The 18,415-nt window shown below is 39.8% G+C and overlaps 2 protein-coding genes across 3 annotated transcripts in view; one reads left to right on the top strand and one right to left on the bottom strand.

Moving 5' to 3' along the window:
- Positions 1-13,871, bottom strand: part of gstcd (glutathione S-transferase, C-terminal domain containing) — a 40,657-nt gene extending 26,786 nt beyond the window's left edge. For both annotated transcript variants that reach the window (XM_077523967.1, XM_077523966.1), the window contains exons 1-4: positions 13,325-13,871; positions 11,855-12,286; positions 8,973-9,236; positions 1,662-1,755 (exon numbers count right to left, since the gene is read on the bottom strand). In XM_077523967.1, coding sequence (XP_077380093.1) covers positions 1,662-1,755; positions 8,973-9,236; positions 11,855-12,286; positions 13,325-13,738 — 1,204 coding nt within the window. In that variant the 5' untranslated portion in view covers positions 13,739-13,871. The remainder of the gene's footprint in view (positions 1-1,661; positions 1,756-8,972; positions 9,237-11,854; positions 12,287-13,324) is intronic.
- A 253-nt stretch (positions 13,872-14,124) lies between these two features.
- ints12 (integrator complex subunit 12) lies at positions 14,125-18,414 on the top strand. The gene is made up of 7 exons (XM_077523238.1): positions 14,125-14,274; positions 14,497-14,660; positions 15,146-15,295; positions 16,118-16,296; positions 16,615-16,774; positions 16,860-17,006; positions 17,258-18,414. The coding sequence occupies exons 2-7, from the start codon at positions 14,505-14,507 to the stop codon at positions 17,825-17,827; spliced, it is 1,362 nt and encodes a 453-aa protein (XP_077379364.1). The 5' UTR covers positions 14,125-14,274; positions 14,497-14,504; the 3' UTR covers positions 17,828-18,414.
- Position 18,415: the final 1 nt, after the last annotated feature.

An 18,415-nucleotide genomic window follows, 5' to 3' on the forward strand; every position in this document is an offset into this window, starting at 1 on the left:
GAGATTAACTGGCAGCTAGGGGCCGAAAAACATGGCAACGCAGTCAGTGTATTGCATGTTCTGAGGGCAAAACCTTATTTTATACATAATGCTGTATTTTCCGTTAAATTTCAGGTAGCAGACTGCGGTTTGAGAGAGCATAACATTTCCCGCCATTGTATAATGTTACCTTGACTTACTCAATTTACTTGTATGTCAAAAAGGTGTTCCCCATTCAAATGAATTTAAAAGCCAATAATCCATTCCAGCACAGCACCGTCCCCAAAAACACAATTGTTTTGCTTTCAAATATGCTGCTATCCTAGCAACATCTTTTTCAGGGAATGCTAAGCCATATTCTGCACGTGTGACAACGGCGTAGCTTCGTGCCAGCCAATTTCGAGCATTTTAACTCATCTTTCAAGGCAAACAGAATATTGTGTGTTTTTAGTACATATGCAAGGTGCGTACCACATGAAAGATGTCGTTCCATTCTTTCATAAGGAAAAAAAAGTATGTTTCTACTTTATTCCGCTCTTTAGTGATCACCATTTGAAACAAGGTAATTTGAGTGACATTGAGCAAAAATTGAAAAGATGAGAAAACAAGCTTGTTGTGAAAAGACACATTTTGTGCTCAACAGTGTCTTTGATAGTAATATTTTTATATATATTATATTTGTTTATAGTGACACTCTATGAATTAAATTGAATGTAACAAAGGCTTTGATCATTCACATAATCCTTGAAAACGTTATAACGGTATTTCATCAAATTCTGTCATGTGTCATTGTAATTCCTTAACACCCGCAGCCCATTGAAAAGAGATACAATGCTGCCATCTGCTGGCCATAATTAGTGGCCGTTTTTTGGTTTCACAACCCATTTACCAGGCAGTGCTGCCCACTGATTTAAAACCAAAAAAATAAATAAAAAAAATAAATAAAATAAAACGTAGTCATTTAACGTTTATGGCGACATACATCGTGATTTTACTAAACGCTATTAAACATTTTTGTCGGATATCCCTGAACTTTTTGTTAGAATTTTAAAACAAAGATGTCTATTGACTGTTTAAAAAAAAATAAAAATAAATCCCATATTTAACGAACCCTAAAATTTGTTCAATAAGCATTCTTAAAAATACAAAAAAAATTAAGAGCTCTAGTTTTTTATTTTTCTTTATTTTTTTTAGGCCAATATTTGTCCTTTTACAAAATGAATATCAGCTCCAAATATCGGTTATCGTTATCCTTGACTACTAATGATCGGTATCAGTCGTGAAAACATCGGTCTTATCTCTAGTCCAGACTTGTCTCCCATTGAAAATGTGGGGCGCATTATGAAACACAAAATCCGACAATGGACAGACTCTGGACTGTTGAGCAACTTAAGTTGTACATCAAGCAAAGCTTCAACAATGAGTGTTGTTCAAAAAAACAAAACAAAAAAAGTGATGCAACACCCTTGTAAGCATCCCAGCTTTCTTCAAACATGTTGCAGGCATCAAATGAGCATTTGCAAAAAAAAAACAAAAAAAAATCAATTTTAACCATAAATATTCTTGTACTTGTACTGTGTAGTGTATTTAATTGTATATTACAGTTAGTGTTTGACGAAAGCTAAGCAGAGAGCGTATTGACAAAAGAGGTGCTGGAGTTGAGCGGTGAAACTGTTGGGTACCTTCCGTGGGGTTGATGGCATCCGGCAAGCTGTCCCATGGGAGTGTCCACTCCGGGCAAGGATGATGAGCGAAGGCCGCCTCAATGCCATTTTCCTACGGGGACATGAATAAATACCTGTTACCACGGAAACCCATTGACAACCTCGAGGCTCTAGCTACACCAAAGGCGCAGAATCTTTCATGAAAACGGGACGCATTGTTAACTTATAATTAAATGTTTACTTATTGTGTTTTCTTACATGGATTTTCTCCAGGTACTTCCGTTTCAAGCTTGAAGAAACATGTTCAAATTAAAAAAATAAAATAATGCTCAATGAAATAAGTACAATAAGAAGGAGACTAACAATAGTCATGAATTCTGGTTTACTCTGCATGTTCAGTATAATATAGATGGTTTTCCTGCATCTACAATTTGGAGGCAGCCACTGATGACTAATTACAGGCCACCTCCAGCACTAACAGCTCTGACATTATGAAAACTGTTTTTATCTGCCCAGAGTTTCATAATTGAGCGATATTTTTAACTGTGACTGACGTATTACGCCACACCGACAGAGTGGTGCTGTATCGGAAACAGTTGGAAATCACTCCTAAATTCATCAGAAACTAAATCCGTCGTCAAATGTGTTGGATATTTTTGTGGCTTTTCAAACATCCATACATCCATTATATGTACCGCCTATCCTCAACTCAAGTTTAGTGTTATTATATATAAATATATATTTTTCAAGTATTTAAGTACCGGTATAAGCTTTACATCCTTTGTTTTGTAATCAAGCACATTTGATTTTTAATATAAATAAATAAATCGTGTTTTTTTTTTTTTTTTTGGTTTGCTTTCTTGTAAAAAGGAGAGTATTTTTCACGGAGACTGCTTAAAAAAAAAAATAAAAAAAAAATCTGTTTATGCTTCACAGAACGTGTTTGTTTGAGCCAGTGGTGGGTGTGGCATATACGGTATAACTGGTGTTCCACAGGGTTCAATTCTGGGGCCTCTGCTGTTTTCATTCTATCTGCTGCATCCATCTTAAGAAATCATTGTTGCTTGTTTCAAACTGCTCTATAAACATAGAGTTGAGTTCAGTGATGGGAGTCAGCATCCTAATTAACTGCGCGATTTCAATTCCAAATTCAGCAATTCCAGTCCAGCACAACTAGCTAGCTAGCAAAACTAAAGAAACACTTGTTTAAGTGGCATAGAGATGGGGAATACAAGAGCACAAGAAGAGAGACGGATTCGATGAAAACGCTGCTCTCCCTGTTAATTTTGGTCACCAGTAAACCTCTACAAAAAAAAAAAAAAAATCTCATTTTATTTTTCAATAAAGAAAGATTCGGCAAATGCGCATACATCGAAGAAGGTTAAGAACCACTGCACTCAGGTGATGTAAGCAGATGCCAATCCCCGAAAATTTATTTAAAGATCCCCTGAGCTTTGCAGCAATTACACCAACCATCCTCTGAACGCCCTAATACTGTATCAAAAGAAATGTTCATAAAATTGTACCTTGTTGTAGAGTTGCAGTCTCCACTAGGAAGGTCTACTGTTAGCCTAGCATCAAACGAGCGGATTTTGGTGGGCGTGGCCAAGGCTCGCCAGACTTCCATGTGTTTTTGACTACAAAATGAGTTGGGCGTGGCCAAGTCTGATCTTTTCCGTGTGCTCCAGTTTAGAAACGGTCTTCACGTCTGCACCTGAAGTAATATTGGCTCATTCGTTTCAATAGTTGGTACCGATCCCGGGGTAAGTGAAAGATGTTCTGCTAAACCATGTTTGTATTATCCCAAATTCTTGAAGCAGTCGTCAGTTAAATGTTTGCCACAAACTGTCAGGGCTGCGAACCCTCCTCATGATGCACATTTTCCGGGTATGCCTACTGGAATTGACACCCCTGTACCGGTCAAACCATAAGTCCTATGGGGAAACTGAACACATCCCCGGAACCGGCTCGACCTCAGCTTTCCAATGCCGTCGGTACTGGCCCTCCACAACCCTCCGGGCCAGAGATACGTGGCAGCGAAATCGTGGACCATGCTGTCCTCCTGCTGCTGCTGCTGCTGCTGCTGTTGTTTGTTTGCTCTGGCGGGGGGGAGCGGTTGAAAATAGTGAGGGTGGAGTTTGTGCGAAGCTAGTGACGTGTAAAACTGAAAAAGGTGGGGTTAGTGACGTGTAAAACCCACCTGCTGAAACAGCCCATTTGAGAGTGCTGTTTGATCTAATGTGATACAAACGCCCATAGGAAAGGGAAACATGGGACGTTTTATCTCACAGCTTCGGGGACTTATGGGGACATATGAGGGCACCTTTAAAGAAAGACCTTGTTCACATTACTGGCACTGCACAAGCATTTTTTTTTTTTTTTTTTTTTTTTTTTTTAGGCAAGGAGTATATTGTTTTAAGTGGATGTGGTCGCCGAGAAAAATCGAGAAACAGCGTCCATTTGAACGAAGGTCACCGTAAGGATGAGTTCAGTCGCAAAACACATCTGAACTGAAACTGTTCAAGCTTCGTGATTGCATTATTTTCACATAATAGTCATTCTACCGCCCATCCATTTTCTACCGCTTATCTTGTTCAGGGTCGCAGGTAAGCCGGAGCCTCTCACAGCAGACTATGGGTGAGACAAAACGAGGTAGACCTTCGACTGGTCACCAGTTATTAGGTACTCTTTCCTCCTGGCTCACGCGTATTATCTGCATTAACAATCCTTGTGGTAGTATAATCACTGTAAAATCCGACAATGTTGGGAATAATCCTCAATGTGATGCAGTGAAGTGAGGTTTAGTGAGGGAAGACTGCACTTTAGTGTTGTTCCAATACCGATACTGGTATTGGCAAAGGCACCGATACTGCATTAAAACAGTGGTATCGGTATCGGTGACTACTCACAAGTAACATGCCGATACCATTAATTCCATAGCTAATATGTAGTATACTACATTCACTGATATGTGACATGCTCACTGCATGCCGATCTAAGATATCCTATTGGCCCTTGAATGCTCTGAACCAATGGCAGGGCAGCTTTTTCATGATGAGGGAAAAAAAACAACTTTAGGTATCGGTATGGTATCGGTATCGGCCGATACTGCAAACCTGGGTATCGGAATCGGTATCGGGGACCAAGAAACGGTATTGGAACAACACTACTGCACTTTTTCTAAATTCTTAGGGGAACAACATCTTGACTTCATTTGATTTATTTGGAAAAGATCGACGTGATTAAGCCACTGAATTAAAAATAACTTCAATCACCGAGGGCGTAATACAAAACAGAATTTTACTCCCGGAGGCCTACATTTGGTGAGTTGGCTGGCAATTTTGTTTTCATTTGGATGGCTGCCTGTTGACTGTATTTGGCGAGTATCACTAGTGTGCGTTAAGTGAGGTGAGAAGGAGGTTATTAGGCATTCATGTCTGCGGCTCGTGTAACCAGAGGATCCTGGTTAGCGTCTGGAAGGATTGTGTTGTCTGTGTGCCATTGTGTACATGCCGCAGGACACGTACACAAACGACGTCACGCAGCAGGATGTATGCTCTCATACAAACTCATTCACATTCACACGCACACATTCAGGGATATAATAGTTTGGAATTTTTCATTATAGTTGGTTTTTATTTTGTTGTGGCAATTGCTCTTTAAATTTCATTTTAATTAGTTTTTAGAGCATGTTTGTTTGAATGTTTATGTTAAGATTTTTTTTCCCCCAAAATGTTTTGTTTTAGTATAGTTTTTGTATTAGTTAAAAAAAAAAAAAAAGAAGTATTTGCCAAGTGCAAGATAAAAAAGAAGTCAGATTATTGTGTAATAAACTAAACTATAATTCTCAAACAACTTTTTTCACTTTAACTCATGTATATACAAAGACAAAAACAAAAAGGACAGGTTGGCTATAATTAAAGTTAGTTTTATAAACGTAAAATGCAGGTTCAGTTAGTTTTTGTTTTCCTAAAACATTTTTGTTTTTATTTTATTTCATTAAGGAAAATGGTTTATCAATTTCAATTTCATTAGCTTTTGTTCACTTTCGTGCCTTTGACACCTAAACACACTCACTCATTTACATAAATTCTTTCACAGGCCTGACTCACTCACTTGACCCTCAAACACTCACACTCTCCTTCACATACCCATAAGCATACTCACTCAATCACACACGTGTACAGTACACTAACGTAGTCACTATTAAAACTCATTCGCTGCCAGCCATTTCCACAGAAGCAATCCCGTTTGCTCCCGGTTGTTTTACTGAATTTGGACTGATTTTGCAAGGCCCACAGAATATTATTATGTTCTATTGCTATAAAAGTGGAACCTATTAAAACAAAGATTAAAGTCTCTTCTTTCATCAGGAAAAAAAAGTATATTTCTATCTGTTTCCGTTTTGCAGCAATTAGCATTAGAATATAGCTAAGTTTCATCATTATTCACAAATCTATTATGAATTGTGGGGAAACGGCTTGTTTTCAACATGGCTCTGGTTGATCTTCTTTGCTCTGACACCTGCTGGCCGTTTGTGTAATAACTTTTTTGCAGCCATGCTTTGCAGTTGAGGGGCTGCATCAAAGCCTTCTGTATGCTCTAGCGTAAAAACAAACGGACAAACAAAACGTATAAATACGTCTTTCGGACACTTAAAACATAAAAAAAAAAAAAACGTATTTATAAGTTCTTGAGAGCAAACGTGTTAAATATTTTGTGTCAATTATTCCACAGACTATTCCATCGATTAATCAAATCATCGGATAAAAAAATTATTTGGTGTTAAAATGTGTTTTAAAATATTTTTTTTCTGATTATTTATTAACCGATGATTGTTGTTTATTTGACATAAAAAACAACAACACACAATTGCAAAATGCAACACTTCAATTGCCATTATATATATATATATATATATATATATATATATATATATATATATATATATATATATACATACATATATTTATATATATATTCTAATAGATTAAAATTACTGTAATGTATTTTCCCCCCCTAAACTGATTATTTCAGAACATGGAAACAGTATAAAATAAATTTAAAAAAAAATCAAAAAAAAAAATCAAAAAAAAAAATCATTGCTCTCCAATGTAAAAGCAGATGTTAGCAAATGTCTAAATTAAACATTAACAAAATCAAGCAATGAAGTAAATTAAACAAAGATCAGTCTGCTTTCATGGAATACTACAGAAATGGAAGAATATCTACTGTTGAGAGGCTGAAATTGTTCAACAATGTTTCTGAACGACTAATCACTCACTCACTCACTCACTCACTCACTCACAACTATGACAGCACAACAGCTGCAGACATGACATTTGCGGCACATAGCCATCCTCGTAATCTCTCCCGTCCAGGGTTTAGAATAGCGGCCATTGTGCGTCTGTGTAAGTATGCATACCTCTCAGCGTGAATGTGCGATTTCAATCTTTTGTGTCCAATGTCCAATTAAATCTAATCTGGCGTCATGTAAAAAGAAACACAACCCCAAGCAGCCACGTCCGCCCCCCCCCCCCCCCCCCCCTTTGTCACGCCACTTATTATCAAGTTACACACTCATCGCCAGCGGGAAGTGGCCCCGCAAAAGTCAAGTAAAAATGTGTATGTCTCTTTTTGTTTACTACCTGTGCCAAACATTCAAGAACGAGTGAATGCAGTTCGTTAGCAGGATTGCACAACTAAAGAGAATAGTAACAATAGATCATCCGATGGTTGCTATTTGTATATTGGCAACTAAGTCAAAGTAAAAACAAAAAAACATCTAACTTTTATGTGTTCTTCTGGAATGGATTGCTTTTACAGCTTGTGGAAAAGATGGCCAGCAATTTGCATAGTACGCAGAATTACAAGTGCATGCGTGGATTGTATTATTCTATCATGAAAGGTAATTTTTATTAGCTGGCCCAATAAAAAGAATAATAATCGTGCTATCATAAAAACAGCCCATAAAAAACGCCCTTTTGAAATGTTAATTTGATGACTGAAAGCTCATGTGGAGCGCTGCCAGAGGGAGGAAACATTGTACAATTAAAAGAAGGTCTGCCAGGAGCCAAAACACGATATTAGGGATTCATCCTTGAAGGTACAAAACAGCAGAAATAGAGGCAAAAAAAAACAACCCCAAAAAACCGTCTGCGTCTGTGAAAATGAAAGATGATAAATGCGAACTGTGTAAGGAGCAGACACTATTAGAATTTATTTTTGCCAAGAAAGTCACCTCATGAAGCTTTAGAAGTGGGTGAAATGCTTTGGGCAAGTGAAACCTTTTTTTTTTTCCCCCATTGCAATCACTTTAACTGAGTAAAATAGGATACTTAATAGGGATATAACAAAAACAATTCGACTAGGAAAATCGGTTTTGATTTAAAAGATGATTAACTTAATTGGACTGAAACGCATGGCTTCGTTTTTAAATCAAACCGTCCTTGAATTTTTTTCTTCTGGTAAGGAATTTTTGGTTGAGCTCAAAATTTATTATGAACGAGCATTTGCGAATGTTTGTGAACATTTGCAAAGGTATCAAATATTATTTTTTTTTTGTCAGGGTTCGTTCAAGGTTGCAAACGTTGGCCAACAGTTTTTTGTTTTTGTTTTTGTTTTTTTGTTGCAAGGAAATATTGAGTTCAAAATTCATTTTGAGAAAAGCTTTGCGAATGTTTGTGAACATTTGCAAAGGTATTGAATATTCATTTTTTGTCAGGGTTTGTTCAAGGTTGCAAACGTTGGCCAACAGTTGTTTTTTTGTTTTTGTTTTTTTTTGCAAGGAAATATTGAGTTCAAAATTCATTTTGAGCAAACCTTGGTGAATGTTTGTGAGCATTTGTGAATGTTTGTAAACATTTGCGAAGGTTAACAAATCTTGAATGATCGTCAGGGTTCTTCGAAGGTCTCAAACATTTTCCAGACGTTTGCCAACAGTTTTAACGTTTTTTCTTGTAGCAAGGAAATTTTGATTAAGTTCTAAATTCATTTTGAATGAATGTTTGCAAATGTTGGTATTTCATCAGGGTTCATTCAAGGTCATGAATGTTTGCCAGTTTTTCATGTTGCAAGGATGTTTTGAACTTAAAAAATAAATAAATAAATAAATAAATAAATACATACAAAATAAAAAAAAAGGGTTGGCAACCATCTAGCAAACGTTGGAAATATATATATTTGTAATATGTAATGAATGTAATGTATGCACCTTGGATCAATAAAAATGTGTAAACACTGCATTAAAGGATTGCTGAAACAAAATATGATAATGCTAATACCTAATGCTGTTTCTACGCTACAGGTTGAAGTGAAAATGTGTTTTACTTTAAGTTTGGTTATGGTGGGCCGGGGGCCGCCAACAAAAGGCAGCTGCGCGCTCGTCTCCTCTTCCTGCTCCAGTTGACTCGCCGGGTTGCCTTCAACCGGTGGCCCAGCTGGGAGGGTTGGCAGATTTTCAGGGACTGCAAGCGTGATCCTACAGGCTTCGGCGGCCCGAAGGACCCCGGGTACCTCCTGAACGCGGCAGTACCATCGCAGCAGGTGGGGGAGGCAGTGGAGAGTGCTGGCAGCATGGGTTCGGACGGAAGACTGTCAAAAAAGAGCAGCAGGAGGGTGGATTTAATAAGTGACTCATCAGACGTCAGATTGCAGCTCACGTCACACAGTCTCACCGGGGGGTCACATCACAACAGGCCCTGCGAGCGAGCAGGCATATAGGTGTAAAGACCCCAAAAAGAAACAGAAGCCGCGTCACAGCGATTACAAGGCGGGGAAAGCGAGGCTCGGCGGGAAAACAAGGGGGCGGCGTGAAAAGAATCCGCTGTGCCTACTTTGCGTCGGCGGCGCCTGTCGAGAGGAGACACGCTAGGCTGAGTGTGAAACTGGAAAGTGCTAGAGCACAGCTGACTTGTAAAGAGGCTCTTCGTGGGAACTTGGGTTCATTCCCCACGCGGACGAATAGCTGGTGACAGCTGGAGGGTGAAATAGGTGTTGTGGCGCTCTGGTAGCATGCACATAAAACATTTTGAGTTAAATATTCTCTTTGGTTTACGAGGGAGTTACTTTTCTACAGCGGCCATGGAACACGAATTTGTACGCAAGTCGGAACGTGTAGTTTATCACTAAGTAATGAAGTAAAGTCACAATCACAGTAAATACAGTGAATGGAATTGAGCCCTGTCATGACGGAAATCTGCAATTAACTCATTTACTCCCAAAAACCTATAAATACGTTCTATTTTAAATATTACCAGTGTCCCAAAGACGTATTTACACGGGGGTTTTTTATGCGAGCGGTTTTTTGTTTTGTTTTTTTATACAGAAAGCTTTGATGCAGCCTCTAAAATGGTAGTTATTGAAAAAACGGCCAGCAGGTGGCAGAAGAGTATAAGAGATCAATCAGGGTCATGTCGCAACAAGCTGTTTTCCCCCCAGTTTTAAACAAGATTTGTGAATAATGATGAAACTTAGCTATATTCTAACATTAACTGATACAAAATGGAAACATACTTTTTTTCCTGATGAAAGAAGAGACTTTAATCTTTATTTTGGTTGATTCCATGTTTTTATAGCAATAGAACACAAAATTCTTTATAAATAAAGTTGAGTTGAGTCTTCATTTGCCTGATAAATCTGACGTCATTGATTGGCTCTGTAAAATAAGACATATGTTAATTTTTTTAATCGCAGGGCACACATTTGAAAACAACCATTCACAGTCACACCTATGGACACTTTCAAGACTTCAACAAACATGTTATCTGAATGAAGAGGGAAGTTGCAGTACCGGAGAAAACCAAAGCAGGAAATGCAGACATGCTCAGCACTGCTGTGAGAAAAATGGTTACAAATAAAAACAAAAACATTCTGGTATGGCTCGTACCATAATACTACACCAGACATGTTTAATTAAGTCTTACAAGCACCGCTACATGGAGAAAATCCCCAATTAAGGCTATTTTGTCACAAGACTCTTGACCACACTTGAGTGCACAGTGGGTGTCTCCTCGTCCTCCAGCCATCACAACAAGCTAATTAAAAATAATGGTACAATAAGCAGTGAGCGAGGCTCTGCACTCTGCGCCAAGATGTGAACTGTGCAAAGTGTTTATGGAATAAATTTCCGTAACTTTCAACCTTAGCTTGTAGCAGGCAGACGTGAGTGACGTCACGCATGCTGTGATCACGACATGTCTGTTCCACTGGGGAAAACAGACTCGCTCCTCTTTCATCTAGAACTGCTTCAAACTACAAAGCGTATGCGCGAATGGAGAAAAAGATTGTTGGTTTGTTATGGTTGTATAATTGTTCATGTTTATGTCATGTGTAGCAGTTCTGAAAGCGCTGTATAAAAGAAGTTAAGTTGAACGCTAAGGGAGCTGCAACAAACATTTTTTAAAGGGGACACATTATGGAAAATTGACTTTTTTTTTTTAACCGTTTAACAGCCCACAAACCAAGTTTGTTTACCCATTATTGGGCAGCTAAGTTGCTCGAATCTGCCATTGGTGTAAAGCGTTAAAATACATTATGGAGGCCGGTGAATAGGTCCTGCTCTGGAGAGGGTCTCAAGAGTCTCCAATGACAAAAGCGCAAGTAATTGCTACTAAAACTGATTATAATTGCCAATAATTGGTTCCTTCGCAATACCGAAAATTTGTTGCTCAATCGAGATGCATGATTGCAGTGTCCCCCCCCCCACCCCCCCTCCCCCCCACCAATACATTTCAATGGACGTCAGTTACAGGCGGATTTGTGCTCCCTCTCTACCCAATGAATCGTAGAGGTCGACTGTTGAGAGTGTCGCTAAGTTGAGTTGGCAACACTGAGTAGCTGTTACTGGCTTTGTCACATGTCCTAGCTTCGTCATAGTTGTCGTCATGACGATGAAAGCCATTCTCAGCGAGACAGAACCCTCTACCAAAAAAAAAAAGAACCAGTTTGACTTGCGTGCAGTAATTCTTTATCCCTTAAGTATATTTGACATAAGAATGTCAAAGTAGACTTTTTATTAGCTTACCTGGGAACTGTTTTAAATTGTGAAATAAAAATACATAATACTGTATGTCTCATTTAAATGTGCTCCTTGGTTAACTATCTCTTGCAAGCAGACCTTTCGTGCCGCTTGGTTCCACTGCATTAAGTTCAAAGGGGCTCTGTGTTATGCATTTTCACAGACAGGCTTTAATGATTAGCAGGCAGCTCACCAGGTACTGATGGATGCATGGCAGCAGGACCACATCAGTCAGAGTGAAGTACAGCCCCTCGGCAAACACGTGCTCCAGAGCAGGCAGGTCACTGGTCTTTACTTTTCTGATCTCACAGCTCTCCCTGGTGGTCGGAATAGGCGCTGCTACTATCGAGAGCTTAGCCAGAGCGGCCTTGAGTTCCAGCCCTTCGCTCGGGTTGGAATCCACACTCCCCTCAGTCGAGCCTTCATTTCCGTTTTGTCTCAGCTGTTTGAGCTTCTGTCTGCGGATTTTGTCATCGTTGTGGACTTTGACGGGCTCGGCTAGCCTTTGCTCCAGGGTGAGGATGGCGGGAGGTGGCGGCTGATGCTGTTGGCTGCTGGGATTTCGGAGGTGTTCTTCGACGGCAGACGGGATGCCGATTTCACACAGTCTGGTCCACTTACTCACCTGGGAAAATGGAAGGAAAATAGAAATATGATATTAACGTCATCGAAGAAGGACTCGGCTGATGGCAAAAATTGTGGCACTATTCAATGAGAAAATGGAACTTATTACACCGTGGAAAACCTCACAACTCAGTACACTATAACTTAAAAAAAACAAAAAACAAACCAGATAAGAATAATAAAATTTATAATACTGGAATATACATTGCAAGGTCAGCTTCATTTAATCTTGAAGGACAAATTATGCAAATTTGGCATTTTAACGGCTTGTATATATTAATAGAGTAGTGCCTTGAGTTAAAATCTTTTCGTAATCATACACATAACGCAAATTACTCATATGTCAAATCATCTTTCCCCAATTAAATTAACGTGAATGCCATTAATTGGTTTCAGACTGAAAAAAACATGCCAAATGTTTTTAAGAGAAAAAAAATCACTTAGTAAAAACCTACTTTTAAAAACATACTTTAATAACATAATTATATAGAATAAAAAAAATAATAATAATTTTTGTCACACTGCAATTCATTGGCATTTTTTCTGCTCCATGTAGTGTGCCCGTTTTGGCTACCTGAGTGCAGAATAAGACAGACAGACTGATATTTTCTTCATGAAGGCTCAACTCATCACAGATCCTCACTGGATAGTTAGTTATATGGTCCTATGATATGCTGCACCTTTTGTGTTAAATATCTCTTGTTTAATGGGTTATGCAGATATAAGTGGTATTAAAAATGGATGCCTGTATGTGGTGTTTCTCATTATGTCCTAGCATTAGCATAAAGCTCGCAGATTAAAGGCAACACTATGTATGTGAAGTTGTTTTAAATACATGTGTATTTCTCCCAGAATTTTTAGTTTGACAATTAATTTTGAATGGGAGTGGCATGAAACTGCATGAAGCCGCTTTGTTTATTAGCGTGGAGATCCAGATTGTTTCATTTCAAACTTTATTGTTAGACCTAACTATTTGCATGTCAAGTCGAGATGCAATTAAATCACGTTTGTTTACTTTGCTGTCTTAGGTGCCACGAACCTCAGCACAGGCTTTGAGACAAGTCTTCTTAAAACCCAGCAGTTCCTGCACATCGTTCCTTGAGGGTTCAGCCTCGACGCTTTTGTTGATGATGTGCCTCAAGACAACAGCCAGTCCGGCCCTGCACAGCCTTCCAGTTTCATCCAGAACCGCGGGTAGCCGGCAGTCTCGCACCAGCATAGGCAGATCCTCCGGCCGGACGTCCCGCACGTCCAGGAACTCTGGCAACTGATCCTGAAGGGGCTGGGAGCTGTCGAGATTTCCGGAGACAAGGTGGACTTTGAAAGACTTGCACTCACAGTAGGACAGGAGGAATAATACGATGGAGGAGTGCAAGGGGAGACGGGGTGCCTCCTCATCTTGGAAACTAACTTCCAGGAAGAGGGAGGCATGCCGCCGATTAAGGTCCTTCATTGGGAAACAGCGGCCGTTGGTTCAAATATCAACTTTGACACTGTTTAAATAACATCTTCAGTCACGTTCCCATAAACCCACATTGTAAATAAAAACTTCCGGGTGTGTGCGCCTGCTTCTTCTTCATTCTCTCTTTCCGTCATCGCCAGGTGTCACAGCGCCATCTATCGATATATGTAAAAATAAAATAAAATAGAAAAGAATAAATAATAAGAAAAAAAACACACGCACGCAGAAGTCAGACTAGCCATTTCTTTTGAAAATGTAAAATATATATAGGCTTATTTACTTATCAGTCGAACGAAAATATGTTGCGAAGAATGACGGTTTTTTTGTTTTTTTTTGTTTGTTTGTTTTGTTTTTTCTCAACGTCGCATCCAGGGTTCCGTCCTTGTGAGCATGTCGGACATGTTTGATTGGGGCACCGGCAAATTTCGGAAGAAGACGCTTCCGCCTGCGTACAATAAGCTTCTTTAACGTTATTTTACTATCTCGCTGGTGTAGCCGACGCGTTTCTACTTGGGAGTAGACATCAGGTAATACGGCTGAATTGACAATTGTACAGTTTTAGCTTTCTTATCTTTGTTACGTTAGCCATTGTGGGATCACTACAGAGCTTGTTGCTAGTTAGTGCTGTGATCTCTTCATGACACCTTCAAGACTATGATGAATAGTATTGTAATGTAGTCATGTATGGTCACTGTTCAGCTTAATATCAGCATTATTGTTAACTGTTGGAACTTGTGCTTTGTCTTCAGTATAAGCCATGGCTGGACCTGTCAGTCTGGAGCTAGATCCCATCTTCCTGAAGGCTCTGAGTTACCTGCACTCCAAAAGCAAAGATTCTGCCGAGAAGCTAAAAGCCCTCCTGGACGAGTCCCTTGCCAGAGGGAGCGACACATCCTATCGCTTAGTACAAAAAGTATGTTGTCATTGGAAATCCGTTTTTTTGGGGGGTTTTTAAGAATTTGTCAGAATGTTGTCATCATGGAGTTGTGTCTGAGAAATTCCCAGGACTGGTGTCACAAAAGGTATATTTCATATTCAAGCTACAAGTTTTACCCTTCAATATGGGCCAGACGATCAAAAAGCTCTCTTCATTTAGAATGCGCAAAAATTAAAGTGAGTTGTGAGAGCGCACGTAGTGGCTTTTTTACCAAGAAAATGCACCTGCTCACAGTGCCCTGATAACCCGACAGTTCCTAACTGAGAAGAATATCATCATGATGGAGCACACGCCCTACAGCATTTTTTATTTATCTATTTTTTTAAATACTGCTGCTACTTTTGTAATTAAGGGGCCAAAGAAAACATGCATTCATTCCTTTGATGCTCCCTGAATGTTTTATATGCATATCCTGAAGTCTCTGTAGAGACAAATAAGTGTGTTGTCTTGTGCATCTTCAGGATCTGGAGGTGTCCAAGGGGTCCATGTCAAAACTTAGCTACAGCAAGCAGGACTCCAAATCCTCTTCCAGCTCTTCATCCTCCAGCATGGGTAGTAAATCCAGCTCAGAAAAGAGCAAGAAAGACACCGATAGGAGATCTTCTGAGAAGGTATGTATAATGTCAATGTACTGTACTCTTTATACAGTGTGTAGAATGGTAGATAGTTAGACAGACAGGCAGAAACACAGACAGACAGAACAGCACAACTTAATCCATATGAACTCTTCATAAACAAATATATTTACAGATTAAATTATAAGTCTGTCCAAGGTATATGCTTTAATTTTGGTCCTTGCTCAACCGTGCTTTCTTACAAGTGCTTAAAATTCTTCAAATTCTAGATTTTAAATAGCAAGTGTTTAGGTTTAAAATGTTCTTATATTCTGCTAAATTTTGTGTTTCGGTTTGAAAATATTTTGTCTACTGTTTTAGAATATAAATAAATCATTACTTTAGTTTAAAGACGTGTTATTTATTTTACTGTCAACTACATGCCGCCTCCTTGTGGCAATGAAAATGTAAATTTTGATGTTGTATGTAGTTATGACAATTACCATGGCTGCCAGTTTTAGGAAAATCTTGGAAATTGATGTTAAAAGTGTTTAAATTTGACCTTGGAAAGTAAAACAGACACCTCTGTTGGTAGTACTGTTATCTTGTTAAATGATGTATGTGTGAGAATGAATGGTTGTTTCTCCAATGTGCCCTGTAAATGACCTGGTAACCAATTCAGGGTGTACCCCGCCTCTCACCAAAAGTCAGCTGGGATAGGCTCCAGCTCACCTGCAAGCCAAATGAGGACAGCCAATTTGAGTTTGAAAGTAATCATTTGAACAATAACCACATTGGTGACTAAAATGATTTGATGGGGGTGTCACAAATCTGCACCAAAATGAATTATCTTGTTCCTGGGATCCTCATGATGAACAGGTTAGGGTTGACTTTGGTGATGTGGACCCACCGAAAAAGCCCCGTTTAGAGAAGCAGGATCGCTCGTCACCAGTTACCGTGCAGACGAGCAAAGACCTTCTACCTAACATCAACGACTATGATGAAACCAACGCTGATGACTTTGCCATGGAGATGGGTCTGGCGTGCGTGGTTTGCAGGTACGTGCTCATTCTTAACCTTGTATGTATTAATTGTGGCTATTGCAGAGTCATGCAGTGGCAATAAAGATTCTAATTCTGTTTACTGTACTGTTATTAAAAATCCAATTTTGTGAAGACGCCACACAAATGACAAATAAATGTTTTAATGATGTGTGTTGTTTGTGTAAGTTGACTGTTCAAACGAACATTTCCGGTAGTTCTCCACCCTTAGTTTTGTATACTGACAAGTAATAACTCTCATTAATCCTTGGTCATAGTGAATTAGTGAATAGGTGGACATTCATATTGAATTGTTTTCTTTTTCTCCCGCCAAAGACAAATGACAGTGTCAATGGGAAACCAGCTGGTCGAGTGCCAAGAGTGCCATAACTTGTATCATCAGGACTGCCACAAGCCCCAAGTGACAGACAAAGAAGTCAACGACCCCAGACTCGTGTGGTATTGTGCACGCTGCACCAGACAAATGAAGCGTATGGTGAGTAACATATTCTACTGCAACACAGCCAAGGTGAGTTAATTTTTGGCATAATTATGATGCACATATTGTTTGTTTGCACTAGGCCCAAAAGCCTCCGCAGAAGCCCTCCCCAGCCTCTGCCTCGTCAGCACCGGTTGTTATAAAGGACACTCTGGTGAAAAAGACAGAACTGAAAACCAAGCTGGACACCACAAGCACCTTTCAGGCCTTCAAACGGACAGAAGTGAAGGTACATGTCAAAATCTGCTTGCTTATCGTTTAAGTGTTTCTGGATTGTGTCAAAATGGTTGCCATTGGCAGTGTAGTAGGGTTCTCCTGGCGGATTTTTGTGCAGTTGCCTTAAGATTGCATATTAATTGGCAACCTATCCAGGGTATCTGACTGGTGTAAGCGCCAGCCCCTATTGTCAATGAGATAAATATATGCAGTATCAAAAATAAACAAATGTATGGATAACAACTAACATGCTATTGTTTGCAGACTTCCACAACGTCATCTAATCCCACCAACAACAATTCTTCGTCATCAGGCGGCGGCCTAACGGGCTGGGCCGCGTTTGGCGCTAAGACGAGTCCATCCCTTTCTGTCAGCTCCAAATTGGGTTCTTCGGGGGCAAGTGGGAGTAACAAGGCAATGACTACTCCACCCGGCCAGAAACCGGTAGGTCTTTCTGGTTTGGCCGGAACCAAATCTGGACTTGGGGCTGCCAAGATCCCCGGGAGTGGCAATGGAAATGGTTCTAGCCAGGTATCTCTGAAACCACCACCCTTGACCCTGGGCAAGCAGCCACTTAACCGTTCATCGAGCAGTGAGAGCCAGGGGAAGAGTTCCACCTTGTCATCAGGGGCGGGTTCCCCAGGCAGCTCTCAGGCAAGTCCAGGCGGTAGTGGCACAGGTGGAAATAACGGCGGAAGTAATGGAAACAATGGGAATGGGTCCAAGGTTCCACCGGGGGAAAAAGCACCAACATCCCAAGAGTCCCAGCTCAACGCCATGAAACGGTTGCAGCTGGTAAAGAAAAAAGCAGCACAGAAAAAGCTAAAGAAATAAGCCGAGGTAGTAAAGCCCTGTCTGTGCCCAACACGTAGTACAGTTCAGTTCACGTTGGTACGGTACTGAATGTTTAGCTTTTCCATTGGTAAAAGTTGGGTGGCTTGTTCAGTACACACTGTCCGCTAATTGATGAAGTATCAAAGACATGTCCCTGTGGTGCAGTAGTAGGAATGAAATGTTCAGGACACAAAACTGAAGACAGAAAGCCCTTGTTTCTTCTACAGATTGATAATATATGTACTTTCTACCTTAAAACTACAGTCGAACACACGTGACGGATACATATTCACTGTTCTAAACCGTTCTGTCGCAAGCTGAACTTGAACTGAACTGTACCACGTGGTGCAAGCGTGGTTGATGGAGGGTAAAATGAACTCTCAACCTCAGCAGATGTAGTGCCAGAGCGTTGTTTGTGATCTTATGTCTATGGAGTGAGTCCATACTTTGTCATACTTGAAGTTTGAACCTTCCTTTGTGTAAATGCTGCTGGTTTGCTGTGCCTCATTCTGTCCCTACTAATGGGGCCCCGAGATAAAGTGTCAGTTGTTTTTTTTTTAATTAAAAAATTCCACATAAGAACAGCAT

This window comes from Festucalex cinctus, chromosome 6 (assembly GCF_051991245.1).
Source record: "Festucalex cinctus isolate MCC-2025b chromosome 6, RoL_Fcin_1.0, whole genome shotgun sequence".
NCBI lineage: Eukaryota > Metazoa > Chordata > Actinopteri > Syngnathiformes > Syngnathidae > Festucalex > Festucalex cinctus.